General features: G+C 59.7%; 1 protein-coding gene across 9 annotated transcripts in view; it reads left to right on the top strand.

Annotated features, from left to right (window-relative positions):
• The first annotated feature begins 1,353 nt into the window (after positions 1-1,353).
• Positions 1,354-14,152, top strand: part of ADAM33 (ADAM metallopeptidase domain 33) — a 19,347-nt gene continuing 6,548 nt past the window's right edge. For 2 of the 9 annotated variants that reach the window (XM_047771511.1, XM_047771510.1), the window contains exons 1-19: positions 1,354-1,510; positions 4,029-4,108; positions 6,744-6,820; positions 8,724-8,802; positions 8,999-9,075; positions 9,157-9,346; positions 9,590-9,655; positions 9,741-9,812; positions 9,919-10,127; positions 10,211-10,295; positions 10,379-10,521; positions 11,027-11,204; positions 11,327-11,416; positions 11,646-11,841; positions 12,009-12,117; positions 12,200-12,398; positions 12,492-12,569; positions 12,667-12,775; positions 12,850-12,997. In XM_047771511.1, coding sequence (XP_047627467.1) covers positions 1,411-1,510; positions 4,029-4,108; positions 6,744-6,820; positions 8,724-8,802; positions 8,999-9,075; positions 9,157-9,346; positions 9,590-9,655; positions 9,741-9,812; positions 9,919-10,127; positions 10,211-10,295; positions 10,379-10,521; positions 11,027-11,204; positions 11,327-11,416; positions 11,646-11,841; positions 12,009-12,117; positions 12,200-12,398; positions 12,492-12,569; positions 12,667-12,775; positions 12,850-12,997 — 2,285 coding nt within the window. In that variant the 5' untranslated portion in view covers positions 1,354-1,410. Of the gene's footprint in view, positions 1,511-4,028; positions 4,109-6,743; positions 6,821-8,723; positions 8,803-8,998; positions 9,076-9,156; positions 9,347-9,589; positions 9,656-9,740; positions 9,813-9,918; positions 10,128-10,210; positions 10,296-10,378; positions 10,522-11,026; positions 11,205-11,326; positions 11,417-11,645; positions 11,842-12,008; positions 12,118-12,199; positions 12,399-12,491; positions 12,570-12,666; positions 12,776-12,849; positions 12,998-13,241; positions 13,825-14,152 lie in introns of those variants that run through there. The other 7 variants (XR_007133896.1, XM_047771514.1, XM_047771512.1 and 4 more) reach the window with 7 other exon arrangements.

The following is a 14,152-nucleotide window of genomic DNA, read 5'->3' as shown; positions in this document are numbered from 1 at the left end:
GAGTTTGACCCCTGGCCTTGCTCAGTGAGTTAAGGATCTGGCAAGGCCGTGAGCTGCGGCAAAGTTTGCACACGAGGCTCGGGTCCCACGTTGCTGTGGTTGTCGCATAGGCCAGCAGCTGCAGCTCTGATTCAACCCCTAGCCTGGAAACTTCCATATGCTGCAGGTGCAGCACCCCCCCCCCAAAAAAAAATTAAAGTGCAGAAAAATGTTAAAAAGAGAATAAATGTATCTGTATTGTCTTGGACATGCATAAAATAATCTAAAAGCCTGAGTAAGAAGCTAATAATAACTTCCTGTTGGGGGTGTACGGTCTGAGAGGATGGATGAGAAGCAGAAGGATGTTTTCTATGTGCCTCATCATACTTTTCGATGTTTGAATCAGGCCAACATAGGTTCCCCTCCCTACCATAAGAGTTGCTGCATTTTGAATTTTCAAAAGCAAATATATTTGCTTAAGTGTTAACGTCCCTTGCTATCCAAATACTTGCTACTCTGTATCCGAATTTTACTACTCAGTACACAAACTTTTTAAAACAAGAAACGTTACTGAGGTCAAAAGGATCCCCATGTGTGAGTCTGTGGCTTCGTGCTATTCTTCCCCCCGTGGCCACCACCGGTGACAACGGGATGCCCCCCTCTCTGCCCGCGCCCCTGTGCTTTACTCCGCAGGGAGCCCGCCGGGCTTCAGCCTCCACTCGCCCTCCCGGGTGACCTGCGAGCCTCAGGGACAGGGGCTGGCGGCCACTGCGGCACAGAGACTAGCTTGGGGCCGCGGTTGCACCTGCCTGGCATGGTCTCTGGGGCCTCCCTTCTCCTAGCGGCCGCCAGTCTTTCACCAGGGAGACTCTGGGCAGGACTGGTGGCCAGGCGAGGACAAAGGTCCGCCCCAGGAGACCACAGAGAGGGGCGCTTCCTGGGCAGACCCGAGCAGCAACAGGTGGCCTCCTAGCCCTGGCCACTGTCTCTGCCTCCGCGCAGGGGGTCCTCAAAAGCTCTTCTCGAGGGTCCCCGCCCCATCTCCACCTTCCACCCCCACGAGTAGGGGGCCTCTGAGACCTATGGGACAGTTTAGTGCAGGAGGGTCTCCCGAGGGGGCCGCGCAGATTCCCACCCGCCTCTCCCCCCAGCTCTGGCCCCTAGACGGCTGCTCCGGCGGGAGGGTGGGCCCCGCTTCCCTAGGGCACATGAGGTCGGGTCCCCCGTCCGAGGCGGGACAGATCAGCTACGGTGGTGGCGCGGGCAGGCGGGGCTCGGTGCGGGGTAGCGCGGGGTGGAGGTGCGGGTGGGGAGTGGGGCGCGGGAGGCTCGGGAGGGGGCGGGCCGGCTGCGCTGTGCGTGGGTCGGCGGCGATCCAGGGGTGGAGCCGGGAGCCGGGAGCCGCAGACCAGACGCTCGGCGCTCGCAGCCATGGGCCAGGGGTATCGGAGAACTAGTGGGTCGCCGGCACTGGGGCTGCTGCTGCTACTGCGACTACCGTGGCAGGTGTGGGGGGCTGAGGCGTTTCGAGGTGAGTGGGAGTGCAAATCCGAGGGTCAAGCGAGGTCACTGTCAAGGATGGAGGGTCTGAATTTCCCTGGGAATTCGCGGCCAAAAGGACAGGGCAAGGGAAGGGCTTGGGAGGGTCTTCGTGGGAACTGCCCAGGGACTCTCAACTGAAGTTGGGCTGGCCCCCGGCCCAGACTTGCACACTGCGCCGCTGCCGTGGGCAGGTGGCCAAGCCAAGTGACAAGGCCCCTTCTCCTCTGAGCAGCTGCTCAGCCCCTCATACCCCTCTGGGTTCTCAGCTCTGGCCCACCTGCCTGTGCGAAGGTTCAGGCACCTCCATCCCTCAGGGTTCAGGGGGTCTCTGTGCCCCTGAAAAGCCCCAGACGACAGGTGCCCTTGAGTCCCTGCTGCGTCCTTACACTAAGGGACTAGCTGTGGTCTCCACCATCATGCACCACCCCGTGCTCCCCCCTCATCCCAGGGCCTCGGGCCATGTGTATACTGTTTATATTGTTCCCTTGTTTGGTTAGATAGAAACTGTGCCTGTTTCAGCCCCCTGGGAGGAGACAGCAGCTCTGTCTCCCCAGCATGACCTCTCCATCCCTCTGTGAGGTGGGGCTGCTGAAAACCTCCCCTGATGGGTGGGAGGATTGGGAATCCTGTACATCAAGTGCCTGGCGAGGGGGGGCAGGGAGGGCTGGGAGCAGTGGGTTTGAGAACACTGCGGGGCAAGGGGTTGGGAGGGCCCAACAGGGATAGTGTCTTGCTCTGTTCTGGGGCCTCGAGGGGGAGGGATGACAGTCCTCATGCCTTTGGGGGATGGCCCCCAGGCATTCCACGGCTCCCTCCTCTTCAGGCTGGGGTCAGGGGAGGATGACGGGACCCCTGGAGGAGTGGAGAGGGGCTCCCCCATACCACCCTGGCTTCCCCAGTTTCCACTCCCACCCACCTAGTCACCACAGCTCCATTTCTGCCACCCTGTCCCTTGTCAAGGTGCCAATAGCCAGCATATGAGCAGAGCCAGGAGAACCCCCAAGCCACACCCACACATGCACACAGGCACCCCCTCCCCTCCCCTCTCCGGGAAGCCTAGGGCCAGCTGGACCTGGTTTTCTACACCCAGGTGAGTCCTCTCTGGGCTGAGACCTTCCTACCCCAACCCCCAGCCACGTGCACTCAGACTCATCCCTAATCTGGCCCTTTAGCCTCCATTCCAAGGCCCTGCCCCTCCTCACCCCCACCCCCATCTACCTGATGCCAACTCACTGATCCAATCAGGAAGGGCTTCTTGGGAGAAGGGGACTTCCTGGAGCTGCTGCTAGTCCAGGTCTTTGTTGTTGGGGTCTGGAGGAGGAGATGGAGATGGAGAAAGGGGTTGGGCTGGTCTGGTAGGAGCTGAGTCACGTCCAGGAGCAGCTGTCTCAGCCTGGGCAGGACTGGGGCCAGGGCTGGATGGGGGTTGGGGAGCTGTCAGTTCTGGGAGCTGCGCTTCCCAAAGGACTGAGTGCCAGGGGGATGGGAGGGCTGCCTGCAGGCTCTGGGTAGCCTGAGGTCTGATTCCTGCAGGGCGGGTGTGGTGAGAGCTGCAGGGGCCCACGGGGGTGGGGATGCTGGGAGCATTCCAGGAAGCATTCCAGGCGCCTTGTGAGTAATGCTTGGCTCTGCTTTTCCTCCTGGAGCCCCCTTAAGCATTCCCGGCCTGGGAGCCCTGGGGCTCCATCCCCTAAACAACCCCTCACCGTGAAGACATGAGGAGGGGGCTTCTGGGCCAGTGTCCCTGGAAGCCCTACCTCCAGTATGAAGCCCCTAGGGGGCGCTCTGGGCAAGGTAGGCCTCCCAAGACATCTGGCTGTTGTTTTTCTCAGATGATGGGGGAGAGAGACACAGGCCTCCTCTCTCCACAGATCTCTCACCCTAAAGGCATCTGCTGCCCCATCTAAAAATACCCGGAGCTGCCTCCCATTTCCCTTCCCTTTGCATTATGGGCCTTGATCTTTTCCCGGTGGTCTCTGATCCCCATTCCCACCACTCCCCTCAAGACCAGTGGGCTCCTGGAGTTCCCATCATGGCTCAGTGGTTAACGAATCCAACTAGGAACCATGAGGTTGCAGGTTCAATCCCTGGCCTTGCTCAGTGGGTTAAGGATCTGGTGTTGCTGTGAGCTGTGGTGTGGGTCGCAGACACGGTTCGGATCCCGCATTGCTGTGGCTCTGGCATAAGCTGGCGGCTACAGCTCCGATTAGACCCCTAGCTGGGAACCACCATATGCTGCAGAAGTGGCCCTAGAAATGGCAAAAAGACAAAAACAAAACAAAAAAACAAAAAAAAAACCAGTGGGCTCCAAGTCCCCAGCTGAGCTGTTCTTCTCAGGCTCTTTTGTCTCTCTCCTGCCACCTCCTTGGTGGCTCCTCAGTTGCAAGGATGCCCCATGTGTGGCCACCCTTCCCCAGGCTAAATCATTGGGTATTGAAGATAGAGTCTCTGGCTCCTCCCTTCTATCCCTCTGTTGTCCCTCCCCCTGTGCTCTGTCCTCACCCCAGGGAACACCGCTGGAGAGCCAGTCATCCCGCACTGGGTCCTGGATGGACGACCCCGGCACATGGTCACCCTGGAGGAGCGGGTCAGTGCCAGATCATCCCTCCCTCTGCAGAGGCCCAGTGTCTCTCAGCCTCTTTGCCCCTCCCCAGATTTCAGCGTGCAGTTGCGCTGGAGTCCCTAGTTCCCCCAAGTCCTTGAGGCCCCACCTTGAAGGTTTGCAGGTGGGAGTGGGAGACATCTGAATGGAGAGCGCCTGCACACATGGAAGTCATTTTCCGGCTTCCTGTCCCCCACCTCCTCCCTGAGCCTCCCTTCCCAGTACTTTTCAGGCCACCCCCATCCCAGCAGGCAGAGGTGGCGCCAGAGTTTGTAGGGCCTGACGCTTCTCAGGGACTATTTAAGAAAACACCAAAATCTTCCTTTTGCCAAGTTCACCAGAACATGGGGCCCCATGGATGCTTTGCTGTCCCCTTCAGGACCCTGCCATGGAGGGGCCCGAAACTTCAGCTGACTGATTCGTACAGGATCCACTTCTGCCCAGTAGTCACTCTCCTGGTGCCCCCAGATGCAAGCCCACCTCGCTGTGCTTCCCCTAGACACACCGCCCCAGCCTCCTCCCAACACCCACTCATCACGCACATCTGGAATAACCTCGCCCCCAGCTGTATGAGCCGCACAGCTGGGCTGCAAACCAGGAGGCCAGAGGCCTTTGTATGCCCATTTCACAGAGGGGTAAACTGAAGCCCAGAGAGGTTGGAGAAATTGCCCAAGGTCACGCAGCCCTTTAACCCAGAGGCCTGAGACCCCCTAAGGTCCGAGAGACTTCAAACCATTGGCTAGTGTCCCCTGATCCTAGAGAGCCCTCTGCATCCTGAACTTTCAGGAAAGAGGAGGACAACCCACAGCCCCGGCCTGCAAGGAGGAAGGCAGGAGAGCACTACCATGAAAACTAGGGGCCCCACAGGCCCAGTGAATCTCAACCTAGGGCTCTCTCTGGGCCCCCCAGACCCTCAAGGCCCCCCATTCAACATGGGGCTGGCTTGAGCCGTGAGACTGTTCTCCTGGATATCGCGGGCAGAGGAGAGGGCCACCACAAGCTAAGGACCCTCTGACTGTGGGCTTCCTCTGGGCCTGGCCTGGGTTCCCACCAAACGGCAGGGGGATGCCAGAGGGGCTTTGCTTTCCCCCCTCACTGGCCCCTGTCCCCAGGAAGTCTGCCATGATGAGCACAGCAGTTAGAAGGGCAGGGGGTCCTGTCCCAGAGGCAGGAAACACATCCACATTTCAGGTTGCAAGGTGAGGGGCAGAGTCACCAGGAGGGCAGGGAGTGAGGACTGCAGGGGCTCCAGAGGGACAGGGAGAGGGCTGTGGGTTGGGCAGGAGGAAGCCTTCCATCTGGGCTGCCTTTCCTTAGCGCAAACCTTTCTCCAGTAAAACAAGTGGCATTCCGGCCACATGAGCTCATGCTTGGAGCCTTGGTGGGCTTTTGGCTGGAGGAGGGGACTATCTGCTCCCCACCTGCAGAGGAAGGGCCCCCCCCCCACCACAACTCTCAGCCCCTTGGCCTGGGGCCCAACCCAGTGGATTGTGGGATAAAAGGGAAGGGCCAGCGTTCTACAGACACAGCAGCTCTCCAGGAGGCTCCTGGCCCATTTGCCAACTCTGGGCCCCCAGCCAGGCTGAACGGACCAAGGGGGCAGCTGGGGTCATCCTGCAGGGTGAAAGAGGTAAAGAGGGTAGCGGGAAGGAGAGGTGGGCGGGCTGGCTCAGGTCCAGCCTCCTGACATCCAGCTGAGAAAGCCAGTGTTTTTCTCTTGGCTTGGAGTGTGGGTCAGTGTTGACTTCATGGATTCAGTGAAGCAGGTGTGGGGCCAGCCTGCCAGAGGCGTAGGGAGATTTGCAGGAAGAGCATTTTGTCAGAATTGGAGGTTTCCAAAAAAAAAGAAGAAAAAAGAATAAAAGGAGTTCCCGTTGTGGCTCAGCAAGTTAAGAACACAACATAGTGTCCATGAGGTTTCAGGTTCAGTCCCTGGCCTTGCTCAGTGGGTTAAGGATCCAGCATTGCCATGAGCTGCAGAGTAGGTCACAGATTCAGCTTGGATCTTGCTGTGGCTGTGGTGTAGGCCGGCAGCTGCAGCTCCGATTCGACCCCTAGCCTGGGAACCTCCATATACCGTGGGTGTGGCCCTAAAAAGAAAAAAAAAAAAAGAAAAAAAAATTGGAGGTAGAGGGACTAAGACTAAATTCTCCAGGGAGTAGAGAGCAGCAAGATACAGAAAGGAGAGCTTGTGAGGAGCCACGGCTACCCCATTCTCTCTCATCAATGTCCACAGGACCCCACTGCCCTCCTCACTTAAAGGAAGCCTTCTGGGAATGAAAGAGGAGGGAGGGCTGGAGGGAGGGCCCAGTAACCTTGGGCAAAGCACGGCATCCTTCTGAGACCCCTCGTCTCTCCAGGGAGGGTGTGCTTTGCACCTGGTAGGCTCTGTCAAATGGCTGCTCTCAGAACAAAGACCATCCTGAGTTTGGGCACATCTTTGCATGTCCTCACCCGATACCCATCCACACCCACCATGGCCAGTGGGGGCCTGCTGCCCTGTGTCCCCGTGTCTCTCCCCATGACCTCCCTTGCCAGCCAGCTCCACCTCCCTCCTGCTCCCTGGCAGGCAGGGGGTCTGGATGCCTGTCCTCTCAGCCCTGCACTCCTTCTTGCCCAGGTCTCGAAGCTAGAAGTGGGGCTTGTGGCCTTGAAGGCTGAAGGCCAGGGGCTGCTCCTCGAGCTGGAGAAGAACCAGTGAGTACCAGGCCAGGGGCTGGCCTGAGAGCTAAGAACATCCCCTCTCTCCGGGGAGGGATCCATGCTGGGGGCAGGGACCTGCAGGAACCCTGGGGGGAGGCTGGAAGGGGTGAGGGCCCCAGAGGAGGCGGCGCAGGTGACAGGTGGAGCCATGCTTGCCCATGACTCGCTCCCTTGAGACTGAAGTGGACTCTGGAGGCTGGGCCAGCTCTGCTGTGGGGCACAGTTCTCATCTCGGTCCCAGGAGCATTTTGTCAGCTTCCTGCCAGGAATGAGTGAGCATCACCTGGTGAGTGCTCTCAGAGTGCTGGGTCGAGAGAGAATCCAAGATGCATTCCAAAGATAGGCAGGTGCTCCAGGCTGAGGGAATACCAGGGACAAAGATACAGTGGCTACAAAGATACAGTGGCTACAATGCACATTCAGGGGGTGGCTCTTTGTCTGGCTTGCCTGGAGAGTCCATCTGTAGAGAAGGGGGCAAGGGGAAACGAATATGGGGGTCCTAGTAGGGCCAGATCACAGAAGGCCATTTCGCTGCTGAGTGCCCAGGATGGCGCACGGCCAAAGACTTTGGGCTGGCGAACGAGCAAGCAGAGCTGGGCTGGGTGAGGTGAGTGTCTAAGATGGTGCGGGGCCATCTAGATTGTGTAGCTATCATTGATCGAGGGCTTGTTTCATCGCAGGCACTGTTCTAAACCTACTACCCATGTTTTATTCTCCCCCATGCACTGGGAGCAAACTCAGTTCCACTACACCTAACCATAGTTCCTCTGGGGTTTGATGTCCCCATGCGTTAAATACGGCAGCCACATCACCTCCCTCCTAGGGGTGAGTGTGTGGAGTGGGGGAGCAAACGCAGGAGGAGGAAGCAAGAAGGAAGGTGGAGAAAGAGACATCACAAGCCTGTAGTGCAGTTTGGGGGTAAAGTGGTCAAGGTGAGGTGGGGTTAAGGATTTTCTTTTTTCTTTTTTTTAACTTTTTAGGGCCACACCCGCGGCATATGGAGGTTCCCAGGCTAGGGGTCCAATCGGAGCTACAGCTGCCAGCCTATGCCACAGCCACAGCAACGACAGATCCGAGCTGCATCTGTGACCTACACCACAGCTCTCGGCGATGCCAGATCCTTAACCCACTGAGCGAGGCCAGGGATTGAACCCGCAACCTCATTGTTCCTAGTTGGATTCATTTCTGCTGAGCCATGATGGGAACTCCAGGATTTTCTTTAAAGAAGAGAAATTGATGTTGGAGCCATCTTGGCAGGAAGATGGAATCCCTGCTTGAGTGGGGTCTGGAGAAAGAGGGGCAAAGCATCCCTGCTCAGACAGGCAGAGCAGAAGCAGATGTGGATTGTTTTTGCTGGAAGCAGGGAGTGAGCATCCCTGAAGGATAGGTGGGGAAATATGTGGGGTCTGGGGGTCTGAGGAGAAGATTGGAAGGATCTTGGGGTGCAGGGAGGTAGGCTAGAGGGTTGTTCAGACGCTTAGCAAGGGTAGGCAGCAGCCAGGGCCACCAAGGGAGTTCACCACACTTACTTGGCAGTGTCTCGTGGCTCCTCTTCTTGTGCCCAGTCTCTCTAATGCCCTGGACCTGTGGACCCAGCTGCCTGCCACACTCTCTCCTGTTCCTGCTCCTCCCCGGTGCTTCCCACACTCCCACTTCTACGTCTAAGCCATCAAGGCTCCTTCCTGCCCTTCATCTTTCTCCCTCTAGCTCAAGATTTTTCTGGGTTGAGCAAGGCACCGTCCCTCCTGTTCCTTCCCTAAGACACACTTTGGGCTCTTCTTAAGTGCCAACCCCGTGCCTCACTCAGAGGGCTACTCAGCATTCAGGGGGGAAGACTGGAGGGCATCCTGGAGGAGGCAGGGCTGGCTTTGGTAATTTCTGCAACACCCCCTTCCAGCAGGCTGCTGGCCCCAGGGTACACGGAAACCCACTACGGCCCAGATCGGCAGCCAGTGGTGCTGGTCCCCAACCACACGGTGAGATACTTCCATGGGCTTCGAGGACAGGGTCAAGGGTGCTGGGGGATGCACCCCTGAGGGCCTCTCCACCATTTCCCCCATTCTCCTCCTGTTCCCCAGGAGAGGTTGGAGCCACCCCACGCCCCCATGCTCTCCCTTGCCCCTCCCACTCCAGCCCTGGCTGAGGCTTGGGGCTGGGTCTCTTGCTCTCTAGGATCATTGCCACTACCATGGGCGTGTGAGGGGCTTCCCAGACTCCTGGGTAGTCCTCAGCACCTGCTCTGGGATGAGGTGAGTTCTGGGGGAGGGGGCTGGGCCTGGGGCTAAGGAAAGGGTTCCCTTATGCCCACCTCTGCCTCCTTTGCACCCTAGGGGTCTGATCATTCTCAGCAGCAATGCCAGCTATTATATGCATCCCTGGTCAGCTGAGGACTCCAAGGACTTCTGGACCCACAAGATCTTCTGGATGGAGCGGCTGCTCAGCTGGAAAGGGGCCTGTGGCCACAGGGACCCAGGGGACAAAAGGGACATGGCCAGCCTTTCTCAAGCTACCCGGATCAGGGTCAGGGGCACGGGCATGGGCAGGGGTGGGAGTAGGAATGCAGTATCCAAAGCCCTCTGAAATCAGAAGAGACAGGAACATTCAGCCCCCGTTCAGAGCCTCCTGTCCTGATAGTTTTATTTGGAAGAAACAGGTTCAGGCAAGATTTGAAAGTTAACTTTGTGTTTTCTGGGATTTGGGGTTGGTGGTCAGGGCTCAAGGCCAGCAGCCTGCCACTCAGGGTCATCATTTGCCACTCTCCAGGAGAGGCGGGAGTCCCCCTGGAGCCCCAGGTACCTGGAGCTGTACCTAGTGGCTGACCACACCCTGGTGAGAGGAGCCCCAAGTGGGTTGGCTGGCCTGGATGGGGCCAGCTCAGCCCAGTGGTGACACTACCATATTGCTGCCTTTCTAGTTCTTGACCCAGCACAGGAACTTGAACCACACCAAACAGCGTCTTCTGGAGGTCGCCAACTACGTGGATCAGGTTGGGTCCATGGGGAGAGGGCCCTTATGGGGGTGATGGGGACAGGGGCAGGCTTGGAGATGTGGAGAGTGAATGGAGGGGAGAAAAGAAGGGCACTCCCATGCAGGAGCACAGGATTGGCCTCAGCCCTGCCCCGCTGCGCCTGCAGATTCTCAGGACTCTAGACATTCAGGTGGCGCTGACCGGCCTGGAAGTGTGGACTGAGCAGGACCGGAGCCGGGTCACGTCAGATGCCAATGCCACGCTCTGGGCCTTCCTGCAGTGGCGCCGGGAACTGTGGGCACGGCGGCCCCACGACTCGGCACAGCTGCTCACGTGGGTGCCTCCGACCCTCACGCGGTCCCAGCTGGGTGGCCCGGACTCCTGGCCCGCCCGATCACTCCGCACTTCGCCCTCAGGGGCCACGCTTTCCAGGGCGCCACCGTGGGCCTGGCGCCCGTCGAGGGCATGTGCCACGCCGAGAGCTCTGGAGGCGTGAGCACCGTGAGCGCTGCCTGGGATGGGAAGGGGAGAAGGGCTGGAGGGCGGTCCCCGCAGCCCTCCGTGACCATCCCCACGCCCTCCAGGACCACTCAGAGCTCCCCATTGGCGCTGCAGCCACCATGGCCCACGAGATAGGTCACAGCCTCGGCCTCAGCCACGACCGCAACGGCTGCTGTGTGGAGGCCACGGCGGAGCAGGGAGGCTGCGTCATGGCAGCGGCTACCGGGTACCCACGAGGGGGTGGGGCTGCGGGGTTGCGGGAGGCTCCACAGGACCCCGGCCTTCCTCAGCTGCATTTCTTGGGGCAAAATAGTTATACCTCAGTTTCTTCTTCTCTGAAATAGGGCTGATGATAATAGTGCCCCCCCCCCCCCCGGCCCCGAGGGTTGTTTATGAGACTTATAAGTGGAGGGAACGCAGGCACAGTAGATTCTCATGAATCCCTAAGTTATTTTCAGAATGATCTTTCGAGGTGATTCCATCCCTGGGTGGAGCGACCTTGGGGCCTAGGCTGCCCACTCTCGGCATCACACCCTCCTACCTCTCGCTCGCTGTGTGACTTTGCGCGAGTTACTTACCCTCTCTGGGTTCTGCCTTTAGGATCGCTGAGGCACACCTGGCGGCTGTGTGGCCAAGCACCCATGTGTGCGTGGGGGGGGGAGGGGGGTCGGAGACGAGCAGGGGTTGGCTGGGGTGGTCCCCGCACGCCCGACGCCCTCCCCGGCTCCTAGGCAACCATTTCCGAGAGTGTTCAGCGCTTGCAGCCGCCGCCAACTGCGCGCCTATTTCCGAAAGGGGGGCGGCGCGTGCCTCTCCAACGCGCCGGATTCCGGCCTCCTGGTGCCGCGGGCGCGCTGCGGGAACGGCTTTGTGGAAGAGGGCGAGGAGTGCGACTGCGGCACTGGCCAGGTCAGGTTCGCACGCCCGGCCCCGGGGGACCAAGCGGGAGCCCTCCTGCTCCCGCCCGTCCCCTCCCCTGAGGTCTGGGCGCTGCACGCTCACCTGATTCCTCCTCGCCTTTCCGGCTCCAGGAGTGCCTGGACTCCTGCTGCCTGGCCCACAACTGTTCGCTGCGTGCGGGGGCCCAGTGCACCCACGGGGACTGCTGCGCATACTGCCTGGTGAGGGCATGGTGGCTCGGGGGTGAGGGTTGGGGGAGCTTGGGTGTTGGCCTAGGCTAATTGACGCCCTCCAGTCCCCCTGCGGGCGCTGGCTCTGATTTGTGCTTGGGTTCGCCTGGACCTCCCAACTGGGCTCTCCCCTGTCGGATGGCTCTCTCGGCGTGTATCTCTAACTGTCCACTGTCTCCCTATGCCTCGCTGCCCTCCCTCCATCGGGTCACCTGCGTAGCTGAAGCCGGCGGGTGCGCTGTGCCGCCGGGCTGTGGGCGACTGTGATCTCCCTGAATTCTGCACGGGCACCTCCCCCTATTGTCCCCCGGACATTTACCTACTGGACGGTTCTCCCTGTGCCAGTGGCGGCGGCTACTGCCGGGATGGAGCATGTCCCACGCTTGAGCAGCAGTGCCGGCAACTCTGGGGGCCTGGTGAGACCGCGCGTGCGCGCGCGCGCCCTGCCGCATCCTCGGGTGTATGCAGCTTTCTGCTCTAGGGAAGGTGGGCGCGGCAGGGCGGGGGCGGGGGGTCGGGTACTGAGGCAGAAGTAGCGTGGTCGGGTCTGGGCTACCCCCCAGCCCCGCCCATGCTTCCTCAGGCTCCAGCCCAGCCCCGGAGGCCTGTTTCCAGGTCGTGAACTCCGCGGGAGACGCCCACGGGAACTGCGGGCAGCGTGGAGACGGCAGCTTCGTGCCCTGTGCACAGAGGTGGGGAGCAGAGCGAGCGAAGCTGGGGAAGAGGGTAGGGAGAAACTCCACGCTATTTGACTAGCCTCCACTTCGTTCCCAGGGATGCGCAGTGTGGGAAACTGCAATGCCAGGGCGGGGAGCAGAGCGCGCTGGTGCCACACACAGCGCCGGTGGACTCCACCATACACCTAGGTAGCCGCGAGGTGACCTGCAGGGGAGCCTTCGTGCTGCCGGGTGCCCAGCTGGACCTGCCTGACTTGGGCCTGGTAGAGTCAGGCACCCAGTGTGGACCTAGAATGGTGAGCCCTGCCCACCTAACCCTTCCCTGCCACTAGAGTCCCTAAGTCCAAAGCATCACCCCCCTCACTGGCCAGTGCACACACTGCCCCTAGGTATGCCAGGAAAGACGCTGCCAGAACACTACCTTCCGAGAGCTGGAGCTCTGCCTGGCTGCCTGCCATGGCCACGGAGTAAGTGGCCTGAAAGGTGGCAGGGTGCGTGTAGGGGGGATCAAGTGACCCTGGGGTCCCTGATCTCATGGGACCCTCCTTCTCTCTTCCTCTGCAGGTCTGCAATAGTAACCGTAATTGCCACTGTTCTCCAGGCTGGGCTCCGCCTTCCTGTGACAAGCCAGGGTTCGGTGGTAGTGTGGACAGTGGTCCTGTGCAGCCTGAAAGTGCGCCACGGGAGACAAGTGGGCAGGGGCTGTGTGGTGCACCTCAGGACTCAGCCATGCCCTGTCCTCCGCAGGCCAGGACACTTTCACACTGGCAGTGATCCTTAGCTTTCTGTTGCCTCTGCTCCCTGGGGTCGGCCTGGCTTGGTGCTGCTTCCAGCACCCAGGACTCCATCTCCAACAGTGCCTCTGGGGCTCAAGGAGGGACCCCATGAGCAGGAGGTGGGCCCTGAGGACTAAGGTCCCTGTTCCCTGAGCCCACTTCTGGGGTTCCTGCTCCTCAGAGCTCTGCCAGGCCTGGGGCGGCTGGGGTGGGTGAAGTCCTCTGGGGTGAAGTCCTTGACCTTAGGTGCAGAGAGGCAGCCGAAGGCCCCCAGTGCTGTGGTTCAGCACCTCTTTTTCTTGTCTCCTGTTTCTCCCACCGAGAGGCTGCCTCACCCTTGACTTTGCTCTGTTTTTTCACCAGCTTGTAACGCAGTTCCTGCTCCACTGTGCCCTTCAAGGCCTCTCCAGCTTCTCTCTCGTGAGCTTTCAGCCCTTGCTCTGCCTACATCTCTGCTGTTACCCCCTTCAAGTTCCCAAATGCTGGGCCCAGGACACTTTTGTGTTCCCTACTGCTGGGCAGCTATGGTGCTGGCTGCCCCCGTGCCAAGTTCTCCAGGATCTGGGGTCAGGGTCAGGTGATACCAAGCATGGTCAGACTAGGGCTGCCCCTTCACTGGGTGCTGGACAAGGCAGCCCCCCTGTAACCACACCTGACACAGCCTGACCTTGGGAGCATTCTGGGAAAGCTGAGGGAGATGGCACGGTTTGGGCTGTAGATAGGGGCAGAGGGCATCCCAGACAGGAACAGGGCACTGGCTGACAGGGCCTTGACATCCAGCGTGTTGCTTGTGGGTCTGTGAGCAGAGGATCAAAGGTAGTCAGAGCTTGGAGTGTGATCATGTGGGGCCTGCAGGGGGACAGTGACTGCATGTCACCACCCAGGGAGAGTCCTGAGGAGACTTTTTTTTTGTCTTTTTCAGGCTGCACCCATGGCATATGGAGGGTCCCAGGCTAGGGGTCGAATAGGAGCTATAGCTGCTGGCCTACGCCACAGCCACAGCAACGCCAGATCCGAGCTGCATCTGCAACCCACACCACAGCTCACGGCAACACCAGATCCTCAACCCACTAAGCAAGGCCAGGGATCAAACCCGCAACCTCATCATTCCTAGTCAGACTCATTTCCACTGCACCATGGCGGGAGCTCCTTTTTTTAAAAATTTCAGATTTTTTTGTTTGTTTTGTGGCCACCCAATGGCATACGGAAGTTCCCAGGCTAGGGGTCGAAACAGAGTTGCCGCTGCCGGCCTACCCCACAGCCACAGCAACACC

This window comes from Phacochoerus africanus, chromosome 3 (genome assembly GCF_016906955.1).
Source record: "Phacochoerus africanus isolate WHEZ1 chromosome 3, ROS_Pafr_v1, whole genome shotgun sequence".
In the NCBI taxonomy this organism is placed as follows: domain Eukaryota; kingdom Metazoa; phylum Chordata; class Mammalia; order Artiodactyla; family Suidae; genus Phacochoerus; species Phacochoerus africanus.
Note: the sequence above shows the minus strand (reverse complement) of the source record. Positions and strands in the feature narration are given on the sequence as shown.